The sequence below is a fragment of the Microcaecilia unicolor genome, chromosome 9, assembly GCF_901765095.1.
Source record: "Microcaecilia unicolor chromosome 9, aMicUni1.1, whole genome shotgun sequence".
Lineage (NCBI taxonomy): Eukaryota > Metazoa > Chordata > Amphibia > Gymnophiona > Siphonopidae > Microcaecilia > Microcaecilia unicolor.
The window spans coordinates 9,803,162-9,829,006 of NC_044039.1; the positions used below are offsets into that span (position 1 = coordinate 9,803,162).

The 25,845-nt window shown below is 42.9% G+C and overlaps 1 protein-coding gene across 2 annotated transcripts in view; it reads left to right on the forward strand.

The window, feature by feature from the left end:
* The window catches only part of TPH2 (tryptophan hydroxylase 2), an 83,390-nt gene that overhangs the window by 8,063 nt on the left and 49,482 nt on the right, over window positions 1-25,845 (forward strand). For both annotated transcript variants that reach the window (XM_030214697.1, XM_030214698.1), the window contains exons 3-7: window positions 2,764-2,947; window positions 3,046-3,146; window positions 18,755-18,822; window positions 20,181-20,377; window positions 24,387-24,522. In XM_030214697.1, the coding sequence (XP_030070557.1) occupies window positions 2,764-2,947; window positions 3,046-3,146; window positions 18,755-18,822; window positions 20,181-20,377; window positions 24,387-24,522 (686 nt within the window). The remainder of the gene's footprint in view (window positions 1-2,763; window positions 2,948-3,045; window positions 3,147-18,754; window positions 18,823-20,180; window positions 20,378-24,386; window positions 24,523-25,845) is intronic.

Here is a 25,845-nt window from a genome sequence, read left to right on the forward strand (position 1 = left end):
AAACTCATTTCTTCACTAACTCATTCCAGAAATTATTACATTAGTTAATATAACAATAACTAGTTGACATATTGTAAATCTATCAATATGTAAACTACTTGTAATTTTATTTGCTATACTATTACTCTCAGCCACTTCATCACATTACTTCAAACTCTGTATTTTTAATCTAAACTGTAAGCCACATTGAACTCGAGCTTGTTTTCGGGATAATGTGGGATATAAATATCACATGACAGTTGTTAAAGCCTACAGTTGGCTCCTCCCTAGCTCCCCCTCCTCCTCCCCAGTGTCTACTGGATCCCTTTGCCAAGGCAACCCCAAAATATGCCCCTTCCCCCCAGCTTCCCTGGGGAGGCCTAGGAACCCATATGGTTAGTAGTATCTTCCCTCCCCCCCCCCCCCAGAGGAGAGTGTCATTGGGAGCTGAAAGCAAAACAATGTTGGGTAATTTGAACTCCAAAGGTGCACTAACGTTTTTAGCAAGCGCGTGCTAATGCATAGGAATATATGGGTGTCTCTAGCATTAGTGCACGCTAAAAGCGCTAGCGCACCTACAGCGTAGCTTAATAAACAGGGACCTAAAATTGTTTGAAGCTGTGGCTGAAAGATTGGATTTGATTCTCCGCATAATCAGTAGCAAGAAGGAGGTTGGAATATGGATCTCTCCTCTGGACCCAATATCTCACACTTCCTAGACAGTTCATATAAAAAATAAATAAATGTAAAAAAAATATATAGAAAATAATGCACTGGTTATTCTTAACAAAGATGAGGAAAAGTAGAAAGAATTGCAGCTCTCTAGGTTTCTTATTCAGCGGCGACAAAATCTGTGCAACGCTGTTCACGGGACAAACCAGTGTGATGATGTAGAGTTGAGGATGACTTTCATTTTTATGGAGTCGGTTTTAAAGAACCCCAAAGCTAGCAAAATATGTTAGCTAAGGTGTGCTAACAGATTTAGCACGGCCTAACGATTAACATGCCCTAAATACCACACAGCCCGTTATATTCCTATTGGCTGCATGGCATTGACTGGGCACTAATCATTAATGCACGCTAAATCCGTTAGCGCACCTTAGTAAAAAAAAGATCCCTTTCTCTTATGCATTTGTATCTTCTCTGTCCAATGAAGGACTTTGTGCAGAGAACTAAGTGGCTCTTTTACTAAGCCGCATAGGCGCCTACGCATGCCCAATGTGCGCCAATTTAGAACCACCTGGCTACCTTGTGGCCTGGGCGGTAATTTCATTTTTTTTAATGCGCTTCACTACGCGCGCTGGAAAATATATTTTATTTTCCTGCACGCAGTGCTATCCGGGCAGTAATCGGCATTGTACGTGTGTAGACGATTTACCGCCTGATTAATGCGTGAGACCTTACTGCTAAGTGAATGGGCGGGTAAGATCTCAGACCCAAAATGGACGTGTGCCAATTTTGATTTTGCGCATGTCTGTTTTCAGCCAACAAAAAGGCATTTTTTTAAACAGGCGCACACTGAGAAATGGATCTGCGCGCATCCAATACATGCGCCGTACACTAGCTGGGCAGACCATTTTTTCAGTGCACCTTAGTAAAAGGACCCCTAGACTATCTGCGCTGCAGATCTGATGTGTTGATCTGAAAAGTGCTATTAAACAAACTCTTTTGGTTTGAAACATGAAATTCACCGCTTGCAGTGTTGAAATTATATACTTTCAGCCTAATTGTAGTGTTTTGGCACATGTTATTGTAAGTCCAATATAATACTCTTTTTCTGTACGTATGGAAATAAAGAATAATAGACAAAAACAGAATATAAAGCGATTAACCTTCTTATTCTGTCTTGACGAGAGGAAGGGGGTTGTCTAGCCCGCAAAAAGTAGTCAAAAATATATTAACCACATAAACACTACCCTACTGTGATAGACTGAAGGTCCATCAAGCCCAGTATCCTGTTTCCAACAGTGGCCAATTCAGGCCACAAGTACCTGGCAAGAACCCAAAAGATTTTGCAAGAGCTGCTCAGCAACGTTGCCAAGTATTTCTAGCTATGTGTGAAGAAATGTGTGGGGTTTTTTTTTCCCCTTTGCAAATGCCTTGTTAAGTATTTGGGTGCTCATTATATTTTCTATCTCAGAGCATTTCTAGATGCAAAGAAATTACTTAATCCTGTGTCTTCAACTCCAAACTCGAGAAGGAGTCGAAGATGGATAGTCTAATGAACATCTCTGCTGTTATTAATGCTTAAAACCTTTTTCTTTAAATATTTTTCCTCTGTTATTCCCTTATTTTCTTCCGTCTCCCTACAAGTTTGTGGTCTAATGGGAACTGTTTCTTTCTATGTAATCTTGTTATTTCTCATTGTTTCAGCTCATATTTCCGTAATATGTGTTATTTTTGCTTATGATTTTGGAAATTGCAATAAATATAACATTTTAAATAAGAGTAAAATGGATTTTAAGCTGCTTATCCCAGGAACGAGCAGTGGATTTCCCCAAGTCCTCCTTAATAATGGTTTATGGACTTTTCTTTTTGGAACATGTCAAAACCTTTTTTTAAACCCCGCTAAGTTAATCACTTTTAGTTTGCCCAATAAAAAGGTATCACACTACATACTTTTTTTGTATTTTTTTTTGTATTTATTGTCCTTCATTTCTATACTTTCAGGTAAACTGGCAATCACATTAGTTTCTATAAATATTGTTTCCTATTGTATAATTGATAAAAACTAATGATTTTAACTTCATTGTGTAAGATGCCCAATTGTTCCTCTTTCCATAGGAGAAACGTGTTAATATGGTCCATATTGAGTCCAGGAAATCTAAGAGAAGGAACTCCGAGGTGGAAATATTTGTGGACTGTGAATGCGGTAACAAAGAATTTAAGGAGCTCCTTCAGCTGCTGAAGTTGCAGGCTGACGTCCTGTCTCTCAACCCAGCCGACAAGATCTGGACTGAGGCAGAAGGCAAGGCTTTTTTTTACATGTCGGCCTCTGTAGGGATACAAACTGCTCATACATGATGCCCTGTGCCTAACGTGTGACATACTGCGTGTCTTTAACAGAGCTGAAGGATGTTCCATGGTTCCCTAGGAAGATCTCGGAGCTAGACAAATGTTCGCACAGGGTTCTGATGTACGGATCGGAGCTGGATGCTGATCACCCAGTAAGTGTACAGTAAAACACGTTATTCAGAAGAATGAAATCTTTGGGGGGTGAAAATATTAACGCTGTATAAGTTCAAGTAGGTTTATGAACAAAAAAAATAATTTCAGGATCAGTTACAGGCAGTACACGAGCACTGGTTACTCCAATTGTACTTAGTTCATCTCTAGCTTGACGCTGGGAGATCAATCAATATTCTAAAAGAAGGAATGTGATAAATTGGTTGAAATAAAATCTTTAAAATAGACGATATAGAAGCCTAAATCAAATAATGGTTTGAGAAAAGTTCTGTTTAAAGATGGATTGCTTTTTGCTGATGGGAATGAAAAAGGGGTGAAGCAGAATTTGCAATGCAAAAAGAACAAAAAAAACTCATGTTCCAGTTTGGATCTACCACCCGGGTACTGAGTGGCCAGGGTGGTAATTTTATATTTTACGTGCGCCCACTATGCACGGCGGAAACTTTCTGGTGCATGGTGCTAACAGGGCAGTAATCAGCATTGTACGCACCAGGGGCATAGCCAGACTTTGGCGGTTGGGGGGTCCAGAGACTGAGGTGAGGGGGCACATTTTAGCCCCCCCCGGTGCCGCCGACCCCCCCGCCATTTTTAACCTTCCTGCCACCACCACCACCACCTTTGACCCCCCCAGTGCCAACCCTTTCGACCCCCTCTTCCCGCCTCCGCCAACCCTCCCCCGCTGCCAGCACATGCAGCAAGTCAGACTCACAGAAACAGAAGCCTGCCCTTGCAGATCAACAACGCGGCCGCGCTGGAGAAGAGGACCGGCTGGCGGGGGAGGGTTGGTGGTGGGAGGGGGGGTCAAAGGCCAAATCTATGGGGGCCCATGCCCCCGTGGCCCCACGTAGCTACGCCCCTGGTACGCATGCCGATGGTTACCACCCGGTTAATGCATGAAACCTTACTGCTAAGTCAATGGGTGGCGGTAAGGTCTCAGGCCCAAAATGGACGAGCACCAATTTTCATTTTGCTTCACGTCCAAAAAAAAAAGGCCTTCTTTTGCAGGTGCGCTGAAAAATGAACCTTTGTGCGTCCAATACATGCGTCTACACCAGCGCAGGCCACTTTTTGGCGCACCTTATTAAAAGGACCCCTCAGAGTGGAACGAGAGAATCTCACAGGGCCGGTGTCTAATGCCACCTCCAATAATCCAGTCTGATGGCAAAAAATTAACATGCCACTTAGACATTCAACCACATTTCCATGGGGCCAAAAATGAAATTTTAACCTCAAAAATGCATACAAAATTCTATGGGAAATGTTCAAGCTTAGATTTAATCACATTGCATCCAGCATTTGAAACTGTATGCAAAGTTTTAACAATTAATACACTGAATTTTTCAAGTTTTTGCATGACTGGAAATCAGGCTTAGTAAAGAATATATAATCCACTGGCTTTGACATGGTTCAATGACCTATGTTACTGCCGCCATTGTATGCAATTTCACTCATGCATATTCACTGTGCATATTCTGAAAACTCAAACAGCTGGGGGATTCCCCCTGGACAGCTTTGGGAAGTACTGGCCTACGTGAATAGGTCAGTGAAATTCATTCCTCTAATGGTTAGATGTTCATATCACAAATCATTGAAACTGTGGCCTTCAATAAATAACCTAGTTAAACATCAACTTAGCAGAGACGTGAACGATAAAGTGAAGAAACCCAAAAGAGTTTTATTTGCTAGAGGGTGAAAGGTGGCTGAGCACAGACTGGGAGAGGGACCTTGGGATGATAGTGTTGGAGGATCTTAAGGCAGCGAAACAGATCGGGAGAGGGACCTTGGGGTAATAGTGTTGGAGGATCTTAAGGCAGCGAAACAGATCGGGAGAGGGACCTTGGGGTAATGGTGTTGGAGGATCTTAAGGCATCCAAACAGATCGGGAGAGGGACCTTGGAGTGGTAGTGTTGGAGGATCTTAAGACAGAGAAACAATGTGACAAAGTGGTGGCTGTAGCCAGAAGGATGCGAGGCTGCATAGAGAGAAGTATATTCAATAGGTGTTAATGCCTTTGTACAAGTCATTGGCGAGGCCCCAGTTGGAGTATTGTGGTCAGTTTTGTTGGATTATTTGTAGTAAATAATTAGCAGATTTTAGTACACACAGCTTCAGCTTTAGAAATGTTAATTTCTTTCTTCATCTCTCTCTCATTCACCCCTGAATAATTCACTGCTGAGTCACTTTAAAGTTGAAGTAACAAAACATCTGTTTACTCACAGTTTGTAGTTAGATTATAATCAGACAGGCTTATATATACATATTACTATACATTTGTATTATCAGCTCCTTCCATGTGCTTAGATGGTAATGGATGCTCACACCACCATAGATCCTCTCAGGTTAGGAGAGATCATGAGCTCCATGTGCTGCATGTGCTGCATCTATCCCCCACAGGAAGTTGCATAGCTGTGTGACCTCTCTAAGTAATTCACATCAGAGGTCACAGAGTAATCACAGAGAAATAATAGGTGACAGGCAATGCATGTAAAAAATACAATACATTCCAACAAACCCCTTCTCATGCATAACTGTCATGCAATTATTTATTCATACAAAGTCCAAGCTTTATACGCAGATTCACAAAATGTTCTCTGGGTAACGGTTTGGTCATGATGTCAGCTGTCATCTCACTGGTGTGACAATAGTGTAGACTGATGACCCCTTCTTTTGCCAACTCTCGCACGTTGTGGTATTTCGTTGCGATGTGCTTGGTGCGTGACTGAACCTTGTCATTCTGTGACAGTCGGATGCAGCTCTGATTATCTTCCATTATCTGGATTGGTCTCTGTTCAGCTATTCCAAAATCCAGCAAAAGTTTTTCAATCCACATCAGTTCTCTGCACGCTTCCGATACGGCCACGTATTCAGCTTCTGTAGAAGACAAACTCACAATACTTTGTTTATGACTGGCCCATGAAATTTGTACATTTCCATACATAAACACATATCCACTTGTGGATTTATAATCAGAATGATCCCCTGCCCAATCTGAATCACAGTAACATATTAGTTTTGGATTACTATTGGCTGAAATCTTTAATTTACAATCAATGGTACCCTTTAAATACCTTACCATCCTTTTAACTGCAGTCCAATCTGATTTGGTAGGTGAGCTGACCCTTCTGCTCAAAATTCCTACTGCATTTGCTATATCAGCCCTGTATGTGGTAGCTAGATATAAAAGCTTACCTATGGCTGATCTATATTGGATGTTATCTGGTAAAGGTTCTCTTACTGTTTCATCCTTCAGAAAATCAGTGATCATGGGAGTGCTTACAACTTGGGCATCTTGCATACCTAAACTTTCAATAAGCTCATTTATTTTCTGCTTCTGGCTTAGAAGATAAGAACCATCATTTTGTTTCTCAATTTCTATACCAAGATAGTATGACACATTACCAAGTTCTTTTATCTCAACATTGAGGTTTAAACACTTTACAATGTCCTTGTACTCTTGCTCACTTTCGCTTGCAATGAGCAGATCATCAACAAAAGCTAAAATGTATGCATATTGTCCATTTGTGCACCTAGTGTACAAGCATTTATCTGCTTCACCTTGCTTAAATCCTAAATTGGTCAATATTTCATGCAATTTTTCATTCCAACATTTTGCACTTTGCTTTAATCCATAAAGACCTTTGTTTAATTTACACACTAGCTGTCTTTGTTTTGTATTTATGAAACCTGTTGGCTGTTCCATGTACAAGTCTTCAGTTATATCTCCGTGAAGAAATGCTGTTTTCACATCAATGTGGTTGACTTGCATGCCTTTTGAGACTGCAATGCTCAGAAGTGTTCTGATTGTCGTGTGTTTCACTACAGGTGCAAACACTTCATCAAAATCTTCTCCATATTTTTGAAGATATCCCTTTGCCACTAATCTGGCTTTATACCTTTCCACTTTTCCTTGTGCATTCCTTTTTAACTTGAATACCCATTTGCATCCTATAGCTTTCTTGCCAGGAGGTAATTTTGTAAGAATCCAAGTATTATTTTTATCCAATGCATCAATTTCTTCTTGTGCAGCTTTATGCCATTCAGCAGCTTCTTCTGCTGGCATTTTCTCAATCTCATCCCATGTTAAGGGCTCTTGAGCTTCTGCTGACTTTGTTAGGTAAGACAGTCTTGGGGGTGGAACACCTTTGTTTTCCCTGGATGAGCGTCTGACAACAGGTTGGTCTGACCTTTCCGCATCCTCTAAATCTGAGAGTCCTTCTCCAATTGATTCCCCTTCTCCAACTGTACTGTCTTCTTCAATGATCCTTTCTGTGTCTGCTTCCTCTGCCTGTTCCTCGTTAGATACAGATGAGTTGCTTTCAGACATCTGCCTTGGTATGGCATTTATATACACTGGCATGTCTATTATGGTTCTAGTTTCATATTCTGGATGATAAGGCTCATCTGGGATAATCCAGCCTTTATCAACCCTTTTGTTTTCATCAAAATATGTAACATGTCTTATGCCAACAATGCCAGTTTTCAGATTCAAAATTCTATATCCTTTGTGTCCTGGAGCATAGCCAACTAAAATGCCCCTTTCTGTTGTGGAATCCAGCTTATGCCTTCTTTGCTTTGGTACATGAGCATATGCTGTACTTCCAAATGTTCTTATGTGTGACAGGTTTGGCTTCCTACCATGCCATGTCTCATGTGGTGTGCGCTCAGCGCCTTTAGTTGGCATTCTGTTTTGTAGGTACACTGCTGTGAGAATGGCTTCCCCCCATAGTCTTTTAGGGAGATTGCTATCTGACAGCATACATCTGGTCATTTCCACAAGTGACCTAAATTTTCTCTCTGCAACAGAATTTTGCTCTGGTGTATAAGCTACTGTTGTGATATGCTGAATGCCTTCTTGTTCTAGAAATGTGCGCATGCTTTGTGAAATGAACTCACCACCATTGTCGGTCTGAAGAACCTTTGGTTTTCTTTCAAATTTATTGCTCACCATGGCTACGTATTTCTTCAGCATGTCTGTGACTTGACTTTTCTCTTTCAGCAAATAGGCCACACAATATCTAGAGAAATCATCCAAGAATATTAGCACAAATCTGTTATTTCCCAATGATGGGATATTAAACGGTCCACATAAGTCACTGTGTATTAAGTCCAGCACTTTATTACTCCTATTTCCTGTGTATGCAGGAAATGAGGGTCTCACACCTTTTTGAGTAACACAGTCTATGCATTTCTCCATTTTACCAGCATCTGCACTTATCTGAATGCCGGTGGCCAGTTGCTTACTGTAAAGATCCTGGATCACCTTAGAATCACGATGTCCCAGGCGGCGGTGCCAGATTTCCGGACTACATTTACCATCATTCTTCCTTACTTGCGCCATATGTGAGGCTTCACCTGAAATGCTCAGTTTATAAATATCATTATGCATAAAAGCTTCAGCATACACTTCATCATTTTTAGAGATTGTGCACTTACTGTTTTCAAAATGAATCACAAATCCCTTCTTATCTAATGTAGATACACTAAGCATATTGCAAACTGCTTGGGGAATATACAAGACATCACTTACAGGAATTTCTTTAACTTCATTAGACACTTTGCATTTTAAGAATCCAATACCTTTTGCTTGGATCTTAGCAGTCCCTGCGTTTGCAGTTTTAAGAATACCTTCCTCTGGACACATTTCCTGAAAGAAATCCTTACAATTGGTTAAATGGCATGTGCTCCCTGAATCCAAAATCCAAGTACTTTCATTTGAATTATTATTTACCATAGTCAAAGATTTTTCTGCCATTAGAAAGCCCTTGTGTTTATCTTTGTCCTTCATACATTTCCTGGTTTGAAAATTCTTTAGTTCCATTGGCTTAGGTGAGCTAGAGGAAGTGTTTTGTGTTTCCTTACACCATTTAGATACATGTCCCTCCTTTCCACATGAGTAGCAAATCAGCTTGCCCTTGGGTGGAGTTTTCCCATAGCTCCGCCTTCCTCTGTTCTTTGCCAAGAAGTTTGTTTCATTTCTCTCTGACTTGCTTTGAGAACACATCTCCTCAGAATCATTTATTATGCATTCCTGCCTTAGTTTTGATGTTGCCTGTTCAAAAGATTGCCCTTCAATGGCCTCATTTACAGACCTAAAAACATCAAACTTCTTTGATAGTGAGGTAAAAAGAAATGCTCTTTTCAATGCATCACACATGGGAATTCCAGAAAGTTCTAGCTTTTGAAATGAAGACATAAGATGCATAATGTGATCATTACATTTACTTTTATCCCTTAATTTGGTTTCATTCAACTCTGCCAACCAAATTGGTTGCTGCTTTGCATATGTAGTTGCATACATAGTTCTCAGCTTATATAAAATGTCCTTTGGTGTATCTTTTCCCTCCACTAATATGGCTTGTTTCTCTGAGAGAGCTTCCAAAAGCATGCACTTCACATAATAGTTTGCATTGTCCCATTCAGCCATATTTTCAGCTGTTCTGTCTTGGTCTAAGCATATATCTAATCTTTTTGCTCGAAGGAGACATATGAATCTTAGTTCCCACTGCCGATAATTAAATTCAGTTAATTTAGGCACCTTGAGAGAATAGAACAATGGTGAATTTCTTCCCTCAGCCATTTTCTTAGCCTTCTGTCTGCTGTGTGGGGGGAGAGAGAGACAGACTGAATCTTTCCTTTAAAACTTAAGAGAAAAATGTGGCCTTTTTTTCTGCCTGGTAATATTTCTCTTCTTTTTCAATTCCTGGACCCTGGGCCCATAACCCTTTTGTTGGATTATTTGTAGTAAATAATTAGCAGATTTTAGTACACACAGCTTCAGCTTTAGAAATGTTAATTTCTTTCTTCATCTCTCTCTCATTCACCCCTGAATAATTCACTGCTGAGTCACTTTAAAGTTGAAGTAACAAAACATCTGTTTACTCACAGTTTGTAGTTAGATTATAATCAGACAGGCTTATATATACATATTACTATACATTTGTATTATCAGCTCCTTCCATGTGCTTAGATGGTAATGGATGCTCACACCACCATAGATCCTCTCAGGTTAGGAGAGATCATGAGCTCCATGTGCTGCATGTGCTGCATCTATCCCCCACAGGAAGTTGCATAGCTGTGTGACCTCTCTAAGTAATTCACATCAGAGGTCACAGAGTAATCACAGAGAAATAATAGGTGACAGGCAATGCATGTAAAAAATACAATACATTCCAACAAGTTTTAGAGATCATATCTCACTAAGGAGAGCAAATGACTTGAGGCGGTTCAGAGGAAGGTGACAAAAATGATATGGGGCTTGTGCCAAAAGACTTATGAGAAGAGACTTGAAGATCCCAATATGTATATCCTAGAGGAAAGAAGAGATTGGGGGGGATATGATACAAATGTTTAAATATTTAAAAGGTATTAATATGCAAACTAATTTCTTTCAGAGATGGGGAAGTGGTAGAACTAGAGATCATGAGTTGATGTTGCAGGATGGAAGACTTAGGAGCAATGTCAGGAAACAGTTTTTCCACAGAAAGGGTGGTGGATGCCTGGAATGAGGTTGTGAAGACAAAAATGGTAATGTAATTCAAGAATGTGTGGGAGAAACACAGAGGACCACTATATAGAAAGGATGGAGTCCAATTAAAGCAAAACTTAAATGGCCTCATGGGAAATAGGACCAATGCCAGGCAGACTTCTATGGTCTGTGTCCCAAAATTTACAAATATAGAGAGAGATTAAGAGAGGCATTTTCGATATGAAATCTAAATCTGATTTTGGACATTTTGTGAAAAACATCCAAGAATCCAGTAGTAGCGAACATACCCATTTTCAAACCAGAAAAATGTCCAACTTTTTGTTGGGAAAATAGCCATTTGGTAGATGGTTTTTGTGCTCAGTGTGTCCATCTTTTAGGACCATTGTAGGAAAAAAACAATCCAAGGGAAAAATGCACAGAAACAAGCCATTGGGATGTATGGAGGCCAGCATTCTTAGTAGACTGTCCACACAGACATCCCAAAAGAGCAGTGGGGCACCCTAGAGGGCACTGCAGTGGACTTCAGATGAAGGGTCCCAGGTACACATCTCACTGTTACCCTCTCATATTGTATAGTGAGCCCTCCAAAACCCATCAAAAACGTACTGTACCCAACTAGACATCACTACAATAGCCCTTATGCCTGCAGGTGTCACCTATATGTAGGTACAGTAGGGTTTGGGTGACTTTTTGAGGGCTCACACATTCCACCCAAATGTACCCGTTAGAGTGGGATATGGGCCTGGATCCCCTTCTCTACAGTTCACTGCACTGACCACTGGGCTATTCCTGGGACCTGCCTGCTGCTCTGATAGGAATATCTGAAGCTGTCATAGAGCCCGGGATGTATTGTCACATCTTAGGGGGGAGTAAGGGGTTTATGCCTTAATCCCTCCACTGGGCATTTGGTCATTTAGGGCACCTTTTGGTCACTTAGTCATGATTGAAAGAGGTCTAGCCAAAAAGTCTTAGGGATCCTTTTACAAAGGCTGGCTAGTGTTTTTAGTGTGCAGTAAAAATAAACGCTAGAGACACCCATATACAATCCTACAGGTGTTTCTAGCAGTTAGCGCATGTTAATCCTGAGCGTGCACTAAAAACGCTAGCGTGCCTTTGCAAAAGAACCCCTTAATTTTGACCCTAGACCTTTTCATTTTATTCTATTATTGCAGAAAAACATCTATCTATTGGTACCACCCATGTCCCACCCAAAACACGCTCCCTTGAAATTTGGACAAACTGTGGAGCAAAACATCTAAAATTGTGGTGTCGAAAATTGCAACTTGGATGTTTTTAAGAGAAAAACGTCCTTCTGCCATCTTATGACCTTTTTTTGGACTTTTTTTTTGTTTTGAAAATGAGCCCCTTTAAGTATACCTGTATCTAATCATGAAGGGGTGTGTGCAGAGGGCCAGCTTCAACTCTGGCCTCCCTGTTCGGCAGACTAGCCTGCTTATTTTCGAAAGAGATCGACGGCCAGCTTCCGACACTAATCGAACCCAGCCAAATCGGTATAATGGAAAGCCGATTTTGGCTGGCTCCAACTGCTTTCCATCACAGAGCCGGCCAGTTAAAGGGGGCGTTTCGGAAGGGTATGGAAGGCGGGAAGTGGAACCTGTGCAGAGGGCCAGTTTCAACTCTGGCCTCCTTGTTCGTCAGACTAGATGGACCATGAAGGCATTTATTTGTTGACACTTACTATGGGGCCCTTTTACTAAGGAGTGTCGAAAAAATGGCCAACGCTGTTGTGGGTGCATGTATTTGGACGTGCGCAGGCCCATTTTTCAGCGCCCCTGCAAAAAAGACTTTTTTTTTGCCAAAAATGGACGTGAGGCAAAATAAAAATTGGTGGGCATCCATTTTGGGCCTGAGACCTTAATGCCACCTTTTGATTTAACAGTAAGGTCTCGCGCGTTAACCCGGCGGTAATCATCAGCATGCGTACACTGCCGATTACCACCCGGTTAACGCCACACGGTAGAAAATGGAATTACCACCCGGGCCATGCGGTAGCTCCAAATTGACGCACGTTGGATGCGTGTAGGCGCCTATGTGCTTTATGTTACTGCTAGCCGTTGAGCCCGTAAAAACGGGCTAGTAAAGGAATGGGGGGGGGGGGTTGAAAGGCCCCCCCCCCAGATAGGTCGCCGCCACCGCCCCCCTCCGCCCGGGCCGGGTACGTGGCTTGACTATTCAAACCGCCGGAACGCAGCACACAGCTCATCTGAGCTGCCGTCAGCCTTCCTTCTTCTCTGCGTGTGTTCCGCCCTCGTGTGACGTAACGTCGGCGAGGGCGGGACACAGGCAGGTAAGGAAGGCCAACGGCAGCTCAGATGAGCTGTGTGCTGCGTTCCGGTGGTTTGAATAGTGAAGCCAGGTACCCAGGCCGGGTGGAGGGTGGGTGGCGGCGGCGGCGACTCCGGATGGGTGGGGGGAGCGGTGGCGACGGCGGTTCCCTCACTCGCAGGTGCGCAGGTTCCCTGTCACGCCCCATCATCACGTATTGACGCGGGGGCGGGACAGAGAGGGTCTCTACTACGCATTTGCGAGTGAGTACGCCTCTTGCCATTTATATGTTTGATGTAACATGCTGACTAGACTATCCTTTCATTTTCATGGGGATGAAGCACAGGAGAGTTTAAACAAACCTTGGTAAGTGCCTGTCGGTTGTCTCTTCTCCGTACTGTGAGTATTTCACGTGCATTAAATTCTCGATAGTACACAATGGGACAGGACAACGCTGATATGTGGGTGGCTTCAGCTGTCTCTTCTCTGTACTGTGAGTATTTCACATGCACTAAATTTTCAATAGTACACAATGGGACAAGACAGCACTGATATGCAGTTGCTTCATGTATCAAAGACTTCATCGATCCAAATTGTTCATTCGTATCAGAATTTGGCTCCAGCTCAAGTTGGCAATTTCATTTTAAGCTGATTTTTATGTCTGCTGGAAACACATGGGATGTCACGGGAGCCCAAATTGAGACTGATGTGTCTGATATTTGATGGAATAATGCAGGTTGCATTAGTAGTCATGAGACATATAGCTCAGGTATACAGTGCATTTTCTTTACTGCTTTAGCAATGATCAGAAGAAGGCTTAATGTCCCGTTTTTGAATCTTTATAGCGCAAGCTCCACTGCGATCAGAATGATGCGTTCGTTTGCTTTAATGAGAGATGGGTGTGCTTACAAATGTCGCCCCGTGAAACAGTGGGACATGATATGGTATTTTGCAGCTTTTTCATGAAGTGCATAAAACGTTCTTTACTGTAAATCTGTGATTGATTGGACAGCCCGAGTCACATGAGGCAGCTCAAGTGCACAACTGAATGCCCGGTTAGCAAAGTTCAGGTACAATTAAAATCTGAACGTGCAAATAAGGAAGAGGAAAATGATTTCAGGCTTCATTGGTAATGCATTATAGGGTACACACCTTATGGGATTCAGCGAGGCTAAAAACTATTAATTACTCATAAATGTATTTTACGACATATGAGTTATATTCAGGCCTGTACTTTTGACATTCTCTGACTTTACTGAAGGCAGAAAGCAGTATGTCTTATGTATTAACATCTGGTATGCCTACAGCTGAGCTGTGCTTGAAACAGACACACAAACAAAGTATACAGGGAAGTCAATAAATCAGGTAAAGTTTTACTGTTTTGGTGTTGTACTTTAATTCACCCTGTTGATTCTCTTTGTCTCTCTCTCTCTCTCCTTCCTTCTCTCTCTCTCTTGCCTTCCTTCCTTCTCTCTCTCTCTCGCCTTCCTTACTTCTCTCTCTCTCTCTCTCGCCTTCCTTCCTTCTCTCTCTCTCGCCTTCCTAACTCTCTCTCTCTCTCTCTCTCGCCTTCCTTACTTCTCTCTCTCTCTCTCTCTCTCGCCTTCCTTTCTCTCTCGCTTCTTTCTCTCTCTCTCTTCGCCTTCCTTCTCTCTCTCTTCGCCTTCCTTTTCTCTCTCCTTCCTTCTTCTCTCTCTCTCGCCTTCCTTCTCTCTCTCTCTTGCCTTCCTTCTCTCTCTCCTCGCCTTCCTTCTTCTCTCTCTCTCGCCTTCCTTCTCTCTCTCTCGCCTCCTTCCTTCTTCTCTTCGCTCCGCCTCCTCTCCCCCCTCCTCTCACCTTCCTTCTCTCATCGCCGTCCTTCTCTCTCTCTCTCTCACCTTCCTTCTCCTCTCCCTCTTCCTTCTCTCTCTCAGCCTTCCTTCTCTCTCTCTCTCCTCTCTCTCTCTCTCTCGCCTTCCTTCCTTCTCTCTCTCTCTCTCTCTCTCGCCTCCTTCCTTCTCTCTCTCTCGCCTTCCTTCCTTCTCTCTCTCTCGCCTTCCTTACTTCTCTCTCTCTCGCCTTCCTTCCTTCTCTCTCTCTCGCCTTCCTTACTTCTCTCTCTCTCTCTCTCTCTCTCGCCTTCCTTCTCTCTCTCGCCTTCCTTCCTTCTCTCTCTCTCGCCTTCCTTCCTTCTCTCTCTCTTTAAGTTAGTACCATGCTCCTAAATTAGCCTTTTTGAAAACGTGCTTGGTCTGAGTGTATAACTTTATACTTAAATTGCACTAAACTCCTAAATGTAGGAGCATAAAAAGTGGGTGGGAACAGAGGCAAATTTGGGTGGGGAAAAAAGTTAGGGGTTTAGCACTGATTTTTAGCACTAGGCTCATAAATCTAGGCAAACGAATGGCAGTCCTAAATTTATAAGCGTAACTTTATGCTCCTAAATTTAAGAAGAATTTTCATCTGAGAATTTATGCTCCTAAATCTGGTTGAAAATAGGACGCAAATTTAGGAGCCTAAAACCTAAGAATTCAGCTGTCAATATTCAGCCACTGGCGCTCCATGTTATGCTGACCTCTGCCAGGTTTACGCCTGGAAATTCAATGCTGGGCCATGTGTGGGCTTTTGGCATTGAATTTCTAGGTTTCCAGAGCCAGCTATACCATAGCTGGTTAAGGGGACCTTTTACTAAGGCGCATAGGCATGTACACTGGTCCAATGTGCGCCAAATTGGAACCACCACCTGGCTAACACATGCCCCAGGTGGTAATTCCATTTTTGATGCACGCCTAAAACACGTGGTGTGGCGCTTACCTGGCAGTAATCAGCAATTTATGCGCACTGGCCGCTTACCGCCCGATTAGTGTATGAGTCTTACCACTAAGTCAATGGGTGGCGGTAAGGTCTGAGGCCGAAAATGGATGCACGCTGGTTTTAATTTTGCCACGTCCATTTTTGGCCACAAAAAAATGCCTTTTTTCCAGGCATGCTGAAAAATTGACCTGCGCGCGCCCAAAACATGCACCTACACTAATGCGCCTTAGTAAAAGGGGCCTCTAAGTGAGATATTCAGTACTTGATTAGCTATGGGGCACTGCGTAAAGATAGACGGAGCCACCGAGAGACAGCTGCAGCCACCCCCCTCAACTCGGGCCGCCATCTTGTAAATTATCTACCTGCAGGATGGGGTTTTAGTACCTTTATCTATCAAACATGATGACCCTACCTCAGCGTCTACGGACTAGTGCTTCCTCTCGGAGTTGGACCGGACTGGTTGCCTAACTTCTGCTGCTCTGCAGCTCGCGTTGTGTGCCAGCTGGGACCGGGTTATCACGTTAACGGGTTAACCCTGAGTCTCAGCCTGCAGATCATTCCTGCCGCGCCCCGTAGTGTGGAAACAGGAAGTGACACAGTCAGGAGGAGGAAGGGTGAGGCAGCAAGAAGGATGAGGACCTGCAGCAGCACTGCAGCAGAGAAGACAACATGACATGTTACACGTTAACGCAATAACCCAGGAAACTAATGAATGCATTGCAGCCTTCTTTCTTCTGCCTGCTCGGTTCGGCTGCTAGCGCCACCCCTGACTGCCGTGAAGCCTTGCCGAATGCCAACGCAGCAGCACCAGGCCCAGTGAATATTGCCCTCCCTGCCCCCCTCTGGGCGGCCCTGAAGATAGGACTGATTTTTATGCAATCATACTTATGTGGTAACCTTGGCCACTTTGACACTTAACTGGCCAAGTGCTGATCTGCCACAGTAAGTCCTGGGAGACTGGGGGGGGGGGGGGGGGTCAGATGGGGAAATCTTGATGGGGGGGGGGGGGGGAATGGAACAGAGGTGTGGCCCAAAGCAGCTGTGCTTTTGGATTTCCGATAGCTTTGCTGCCCCTACTGCTTCCTATTTAGGTGGTGCAGCACTCTTGACCGTCATGACCCGCGCACTAGCTCCATGCCTCTGCTCGGCCCTGAACTTTATCGTACCGCTTTTCTACTGACGTTCCAGAGAATTTACACCTAGTGTGGTTTTGAAAACGGATCCACGAGCGTCCCAAAGGAGCCAGATGCAGATTAACAATTATCCTATATAATAATTTGCACCTCCAACGTTCTGAAGCTGACTGCCAGGAAGTTGAAGCCCGGTTCATAATGTCTGAAGCCTTCTGGTGACGTCACCGTGTTGTAGGAGGGAGGTGATGAGGAGGGGGTGGAGGGGGGAAGAGGAAGGGGGTGGAGGGGGAAGGGGGGGAGGGGGCACTGGAACCTTGCTAGCGCCCGTTTCTTTTCTGTTGGAAACGGGCCTCTTTTACTAGTGATAACTATTATGAGTAGAATGAAGCATATTTGTATTGTTAGACTTGTGTCCACGGTTTATTATGCCTTTGGGTTTTAGGAAACACTTGTTACTGTGGGGCCGATGCAGGAAGCTACTGTGAGCTGAAGGGTGTGGTTACTGCGGGTTGTACTTTCTCCACATACCCCCGAATGTAGCGCACCTAGAGACCCACTCTGAAATCCAAGCGTATTCTATAACAATGCGCATAACTTAATTGGCTTAACAAGCTAATCAGCATTGATAACAGCTCTTAACAAGCAGTAATGAGCACCAATTGGCAATAATTAGAATTTACACGCACAACTCGCTAAGCATATTCTGTAATGCAGTGCACCTAACTTGTAATGCACACGGGCAAAAAGGGGCCATGGCTATGGGTGGGGAAATGAGCATTTCATGGGTGTTCCAAAATTTACTTGCATAGTTATAGAATATGGCCCAGTGTGCCTAAATCTGCATGCCGAGATTTATGCCATATTTTTATTGATGTAAATGGAGGTGCGTAGTTTTAGGCACTGAGAGATTTTATTTATTTGTTTCATTTGTACCCTGCACTTTCCCACTTGTAGCAGGTTCAATGCGGCTTACATAGTAGTAAAACAAACAAAGTACAGTGCAGAGAAAACAGGCTAAGCTAGTAGAGTAATGGAGATGTGTAGGTAGGTAATATTAAAAGGGAGAGGGGGTAAAGGAAGTAGGGGGAGGTGCTAGTTTAGTCAAGATTAAGAAAATCAAGGGATAAGGTCTGGGTATGCACAGGGAAAAATAGGGGGAGGTATGGTCTGAGTCAATGCCGTTGTCGCAGGACCAGGTGATGAAAAGGTGGGTACGTATGGTTAGGTCGTGGCATTTGGATAAGCTTCCTTGAATAGATGGGTCTTCAGCGATTTTCTGAAGGGTAAGTAGTCTTTAATAGAACGAATGGGTCTGGGTAGGGCGTTCCAGAGTTGATATCAACTATTCTATATACCGTGCCAAACTCTAGGCATCGCTTATAGAATACACTTAGTTGGCATTGATTTTTGCGCTGATTTTTAGGTGCCATATATAGAATCTCCCCCATAATGCAGGAAGGGGTTGAGTATGGGAGTTAACATGGACAAAGGGTTCTTTCCAGATTCTTTGAAGCAAGCTGTAGTTAGGCCATTGTTGGAGAACAGTAAATTGGATCAATCCTTGCCAGATAGTTATAGACTCACTTGTTCAAGAAAAGGAGATTTAAGATCAATTTCAATTTGGCTTCTTTCATAAATACAACACTGGAACTCTTTTAATTCACTTTTGGACTCTGATACATAGTGGTTTTGATTGAAGTCCCCAATTTCTTATGATTTCCTTGGACATTACGGCCACCTTTGACACTCTTAAAGTGTTTGGAAGCTTTGGGGATTATCTCGTTCAGTTGGACTTCATTGGGAAGCGCGGTGATCAAATTACAGAACGTAGTGTTAAATGACATGTTCCAACATATTAATGGTACATTCCTGTTTTTCTTTCCTGCTTAAGGGGTTTAAGGACACTATATATCGACAAAGAAGAAAGCACTTTGTAGATGCTGCCATGAGTTATAAATAGTAAGTAAAAATACTCTGCTTTTTTGTCAACTGCTATTTTCATTAGAAGTAAAAGAAAGGCAGAGATTGTGTCCGTTAACCAAGCTGTGACAGATTCATGGTACCGAAAAGGTTGCTTCTACCGTCTCCTGTAAGTCAACGTTAACATTAAGTCTTTCTGCCCCAGAAGTAGATGTCCTGCATATTTGTGAAGTATTGCACAGTTGTTATCCAATCAAAGTGACTGTTTTAGGCGTGGCTGTCCCAAGGCCAGATAATAATTGGAAAAGATTCAGATAACTGATCTTACAGCCGGACACAGCTGACAACCAGAGATGAGTTCTCCGATAAATCAGCTGCCTTGCCTGGTCCTTGGAGATTCGTACCATATCCACACCTTGCTCACACAACTGTTCAATAGAGGTGTGCAGCCTAAAATGTTCATTTTGTGCACTTTCCCTTATCATTTATGAATTTTTTTCATTTTGTTTATTTGCTTTATTTGGGGGGGGGGGGGGGCAATAAGTGCACTATTGACACTATAGACAAACATGACTTTGGGTTTTTCCTATTAATTTGACTTAAAAACAATATGAAATGACAGGACATTTCATTTCATATGAATGCATATCTCTGCTCCTTTGGCAATGTCCGGGTAATGTCCACTTAGGTGTCCTGCCTCATAAGAACATAAGAGTAGCCATACTGGGTCAGACCAATGGTCTATCTAGCCCACTATCCTGTTTCCAAACAGTGGCCAAGCCAGGTCACAAGTACTCGGCAAGATCCCCAAAATGTGCAAAACATTTTATACTGCTTATCCCAGAAATAGTGGATTTTCCCCAAGTCCATTTAATAACGGTCTATGGACTTCTCCTTTAGGAAGCCGTCCAAACCTTTTTAAAACTCCGCTAAGCTAACCACCTTTACCACATTCTATGACAACGAATTCCAGAGTTTAATTACACGTTGAGTGAAGAAAAAGTTTCTCCGATTCGTTTTAAATTTACTACATTGTAGCTTCATCGCATGACCCCTAGTTCAATTAGCACCATTAATTGATTATTAGCATTCAATTATCACCACTTAATTGCTTATTTGTCGATTTAAGCTACGTATGTAAATATGGAATACACCCGCTGTGGGCCAAGTTTCAGTGCGTGCTTTTTGGCACCAGGTGCAAAATCCTGCATTAACTGTTGGGAAGGCTGCCTTTAATGTTCTCTTTAAGCTGTGCGAGAGAGATTTTGTATATGCTGAGGAAATGTGTAGCTAAGCACGGGAACGACAGGAATTTTTCTATTACAAAGGCCTTTAGGATCACACGGTTAGCAGAAACAATCACTTGCCTCTGAAAGTTTGTTTTTATTTCTAACTAGTGGTCAGCCCATTCCCAGAATCGAGTATACAGCAGAAGAAATCAAAACATGGGGAACGGTATTCAGAGAGCTGACGAAACTCTACCCTACACACGCCTGTCGAGAGTACTTGAAAAACTTTCCGCTGTTAACAAAATATTGTGGATACAGAGAAGACAACGTACCACAGCTGGAAGATGTTTCTACCTTTCTTAAAGGTAAGCCCTGAGTTTTTCTTTTGACATTGGACAAGAGGGGCTGTGTAAAGATATGTCAAGAAGCAGTCCTTGTCTTCTTAAAGGCACAAGACCCTTGTCTTCTTAGTGTAAAGGCTACGCATTATTCAATTGTATTGATGCAGGTTTCTGAGCAAAAGTCTCCAGGGCTGGGCAGAAAGCCATATTGAAGGCTCAGTCCTGTTCATGCTCTCAAGTGATAGTACATTTTTCATATTTATTTGTTCTGTTTGACTTTAGCTCACACGTTTTTCAGTAGTAGCTCCAGGTGAGTTACGGTCAGGTATTTCTCTGTCTCTAGGGGAATTCTACATTTTGGTACTTCCCTTTTAGGTGCACTGAACGTCATTTCTCTAGCAGCATCTATGTGTCAGGATGCCATTATAGAATACTAGTGTAAATCCAAACTGTGATACCTAAATTTAGGCGTGATCCACACTTTAATAGGTCCAGATGTACTCCACACATTAACCACACATATATATTAAAATACTTTCAGAAATAATTAACTTCTCTTGCCACAATAATTTCTTAGGGCAATCCTCATAGCACTAAATTCTTCATCAGCTTACTTATTTCGTTTATACATATATGTTAAGTACTTATCTTCAAAAAAACTTTTCGGACTGGGGGTGTTACCCATTATTAGTAGCTAGGTCTCGTTGCATAAAATGGGACCTGTGATAAAATAGCACGAGTTAGTGGTAAAATAACCTGTCCTAACAGTAGCCCATGTTGATAACTTCCCCCCTTAGTGTGAAGAGTTTCAGTCTCTGGTAACCAGAGCTGATATTGTGAAATGCCTCAATCCACTACTGCCTAAGAGCCAACCTCATCAGTGATGTCACAATGGCTTGATTGTCCTATATTTGGCTCACTCATTACATATAGCAGTGATTTAACCAGAGCTGAGATTGTGATGTCATAATGCCTCATTCCACTACTGCCTAAGAGCCAACCTCATCAGTGATGTCACAATGGCTTGAATGTCCTATATTTGGCTCACTCTTATTACATATAGCAGTGATTTAACCAGAGCTGAGATTGTGATGTCATAATGCCTCATTCCACTACTGCCTAAGAGCCAACCTCATCAGTGATGTCACAATGGCTTGATTGTCCTATATTTGGCTCACTTATTACATATAGCAGTGATTTAACCAGAGCTGAGATTGTGATGTCATAATGCCTCATTCCACTACTGCCTAAGAGCCAACCTCATCAGTGATGTCACAATGGCTTGATTGTCCTACATTTGGCTCACTCATTACATATAGCAGTGATTTAACCAGAGCTGAGATTGTGATGTCATAATGGCCTCAAGCCACCAATTCCAAAGAGCCAACCTCATCAGTGATGTCACAATGGCTTGATTGTCCTACACTTGGCTCACTCTTATTACATATAGCAGTGATTTAACCAGAGCTGAGATTGTGATGTCATAATGGCCTCAAGCCACCAATTCCAAAGAGCCAACCTCATCAGTGATGTCACAATGGCTTGATTGTCCTATACTTGGCTCACTCATATTACATATAGCACTGATTTTGATTTCTAGAGAGATTTCTTTTTTTTCTTTATTCAAGGGGAAAGTTATAAACATGGTCTACCATTAAGACAGATTATTTTACTGTTATAAAATGGGACCTGTGCTAAAATAGCACGAGGTAGTGGTAAAATAACCTGTCCTAACAGTAGCCCATGTTGATAACTTCCCCCCCTTAGTGTGAAGAGTTTCAGTCTCTGGTAACCAGAGCTGATATTGTGATGTCATAATTCCACCAATAAGAGCCAACCTCATCAGTGATGTCAGAATGGCTTAGCTCACTATTATTACATATAGCAGTGATTTAACCAGCTGAGATTGTGATGTCATAATGCCTCATTCCATCAATGCCTGAGCCAACCTCATCAGTGATGTCACAATGGCTTATTGTCCCGTACTTGGCTCACTCATCGCATATAGCAGTGATTTTGATTTCTAGAGACATTTCTTTTTTCTTTAATTAAGGGGGAAGTTATAAACATGGGCTACCGTTAAGACAGGTTATTTTACTGTTATAAAATGGGACCTGTGCTAAAATAGCATGATTTATTGGGAAAAACAACCTGTCTTAACTGTAGTCCACATTAATTACTGTGCCCCTAAATTGTAGAACCAACAAAATACTAAGGGCATCTGTCTTAATGATGTAAGAAAAGATGTGAGTTGCTATGAAGGTTTAATGTCATCAGGTTTAGTTTGGCTCGATCCTTCCAGCAGCCTTTTTTTCAACTGCTTTATAAAATGATAATGTTATTAAAGTGTTTGATTAGTAATCAGCAATCACGAGTTACAGAGCTATCCAGGCTGATTGGCCATGGTTGACTACACTGGAGCAAAATCTCTTCTCTTGAGAGCGGCATCTCCGAAAATTATTTAATGAAGAAGAAATGCAGCAGGTCCAATGGCAAAACATTTTTCTCCAACTAAATCGGTGAATTCTGGCACTTGTGGACATGCACTCTAACAACATTAATAATGCAATCAGCAGCGAGAACAAATAAAACCATTAAGAGATTACTTTCAATGCCTGATGTTTAGTTAATTGTAGAGTCTGAAAGCCCCCTCTGTTCAGGCACTTTATCACTTTAAGTAAAGCGGGATGCTGCTTTTCCGATCTTATCTGTATTGGTCCCTCCGAGCACTGATACATTCAAACTATGAACGGTATGCAAGTTAAGTAAAGGGAATTTTGGCTGAGGAGACCTTTAGAAACAGGTGGACATGGGCATGAGACAAAATGCATGCCGAAGAAATGTGGAAAATGAACACTTGGGAATCAAGAAATGCAGCCCAGGGTGGGAGAGACGAGACACAAATAGAATATAATTCCATAACAAAATGCACCTAGATTTAGGTGTCTATTCTATAAAGGAAAGTACGTGCCTACTTTTCTTTCCAGAATACGAGTGTAACCCGATACTTATGTGAGTATGCATTGCGGTGCAATCTGTTGTAAATGTTTGTGCCGAATTGCAAGATACACATGCATTACTTCTAGTGTTCCAGGTGTATAAGTATCTGTGATGTAAGATGCGCATATGGGGCCCTTTTACTAAGCTGCAGGAAAAAGTGGCCTGCGGCAGTGCGAGCGCATCTTTTGGGTGCATGCCAGGCCAGTTTCTACTGCATCCTGGAAAAGGGCCTTTTTTCTTAATGGGTCAGAAAGTGGATGTGCGACAAAATGCAAGACAGAGCGCGTCCGTTTTCGGCCTGAGACCTTACCCACCACCCATTGACTTAGCGGTAAAGTCTTACGTGCTACCTGGGCGACAGACATGCAGTGCGCATCCACTGCCGTTTACCGCCGCGTAAGCCCCATGCGGTAGAAAATAGAAAATATTTTCCACCGCGTGTTTTTTGACGCATGCCAAATTCAGAATTACTGCCTGGGGCACGTGGTGGTTGAGTGGTAATGCTGATTTTGTGCGCACTGGACACGTGTAGGCCATTGCACACCTTTGTAAAAGGGCCCCAAGTGAATTTCTTTTTTTAGTTTCATTATTTTTATTAATTTTAAATATAACATCCATCCAAATACAGTACAGAATAATAGTTTTTGTATTTCCTTGACTTATTGGAAATAAAAGGGTTGAAATAGTACCGGTTTGCTGCGCTTCCTAGATATTCCAAAGTAAGGGGCGGAGTCCGTGATGTGACTGCTGCTAGTGGGGTGCAGAATCTCTCTTCTCCGCTGCAATCTCTGACTTCCCCTTCACCGCTAGGCTCACGCCCCAACTCCTGGCCTCTCTCATCTTTCGTATGCACTATGGTAGGTGCTTCTCTCCCAAAACCTGTGCCAATTGAGCTCCTTGCTGTGCATTTCTCTTGATTTTTGTTCCATATACTGCTGAAGCGATGCACTGAATTGCAGGTCTCTAGTTTGGATATTTGTGGTGCGGGTGTGTCAGGATCACACTCTCATGCTACTGTTTTTTTCCTCTTCAGAAAGATCGGGCTTCACGGTGAGACCAGTGGCTGGGTACCTGTCTCCCAGAGATTTTTTAGCTGGACTGGCTTATCGAGTTTTTCATTGCACTCAGTACATACGGCACAGCTCGGATCCTCTCTACACACCAGAACCGTATGTATCCACCCCCTATTTGAAGGGAAACATGAGAAACCAGCCATATGGTCTGTTAGCTGGTGGGGATGGAAGGTAACCAGGCAGAATTAAGAGGGCTAATTGATTGACAGCTCAAGGCGAGATACATTCAGGTACACAAGGTACTTTCTTGTCACAGGACGGCTTATAATCTAAGGGGTCTTTTTTTTTTTTTTTACAAAAGTGCACTAAACAGGTAGGATGCAATTCTATACCATGGCACCAGTAGTTAGGCCTTTGTAATATAACATGAAACACAATATCATTCTCCTTTTAAAGGTAGGAAAAAGCCAAGATTGGGTGGCAGAGCCAGTTGTGGGAGGCGAGGCTGGTGGTTGGGAGGCGGGGATAGTGCTGGGCAGACTTGTATGGTCTGTGCCAGAGCCGGTGGTGGGAGGCGGGGCTGGTGGTTGGGAGGCGGGGATAGTGCTGGGAAGACTTATATGGTCTGTGCCAGAGCCGGTGGTGGGAGGCGGGACTGGTGGTTGGGAGGCGGGGATAGTGCTGGGCAGACTTATACAGTCTGTGCCAGAGCCGGTGGTGGGAGGCAGGGCTGGTGGTTGGGAGGCGGGGATAGTGCTGGGCAGACTTATACGGTCTGTGCCAGAGCCGGTGGTGGGAGGCGGGGCTGGTGGTTGGGAGGCGGGGATAGTGCTGGGCAGACTTATACGGTCTGTGCCAGAGCCAGTGGTGGGAGGCGAGACTGGAGGTTGGGAGGCAGGGATAGTGCTGGGCAGACTTATATGGTCTGTGCCAGAGCCGGTGGTGGGAGGCAGGGATAGTGCTGGGCAGACTTATACGGTCTGTGCCAGAGCCGGTGGTGGGAGGCAGGGATAGTGCTGGGCAGACTTATACGTCTGTGCCAGAGCCGGTGGTTGGGAGGCAGGAATAGTGCTGGGCAGACTTATACAGTCTGTGCCCTGAAAATGACAGTTACAAATCAAGGTAAGGTATACACAAAAAGTAGCACATATGAGTTTATCTTGTTGGGCAGACTAGATGGACTGTGCAGGTCTTTTTCTGCCGTCATCTACTATGTTACTATTAGGCATATTTTCAAAGTACTTAGCCTTCCAAAGTTCCATAGGTTTCTATGGAACTTTGGAAGGCTAAGTGCTTTGAAAATATGCCTCTATGTATTACAAGGTGTTTGCTCCCTGCTTTTCAAAACACTGGCTTATAAAACCTCCTTTTAATTTTATAAACTCTGTCAGGAACACGCAGCTGTTCAGAAAACGTTTGAAGTTTCAATATCACTTATAATCTGTTTTATAGCTACTTTTTTTTTTACTTTTTACTTTA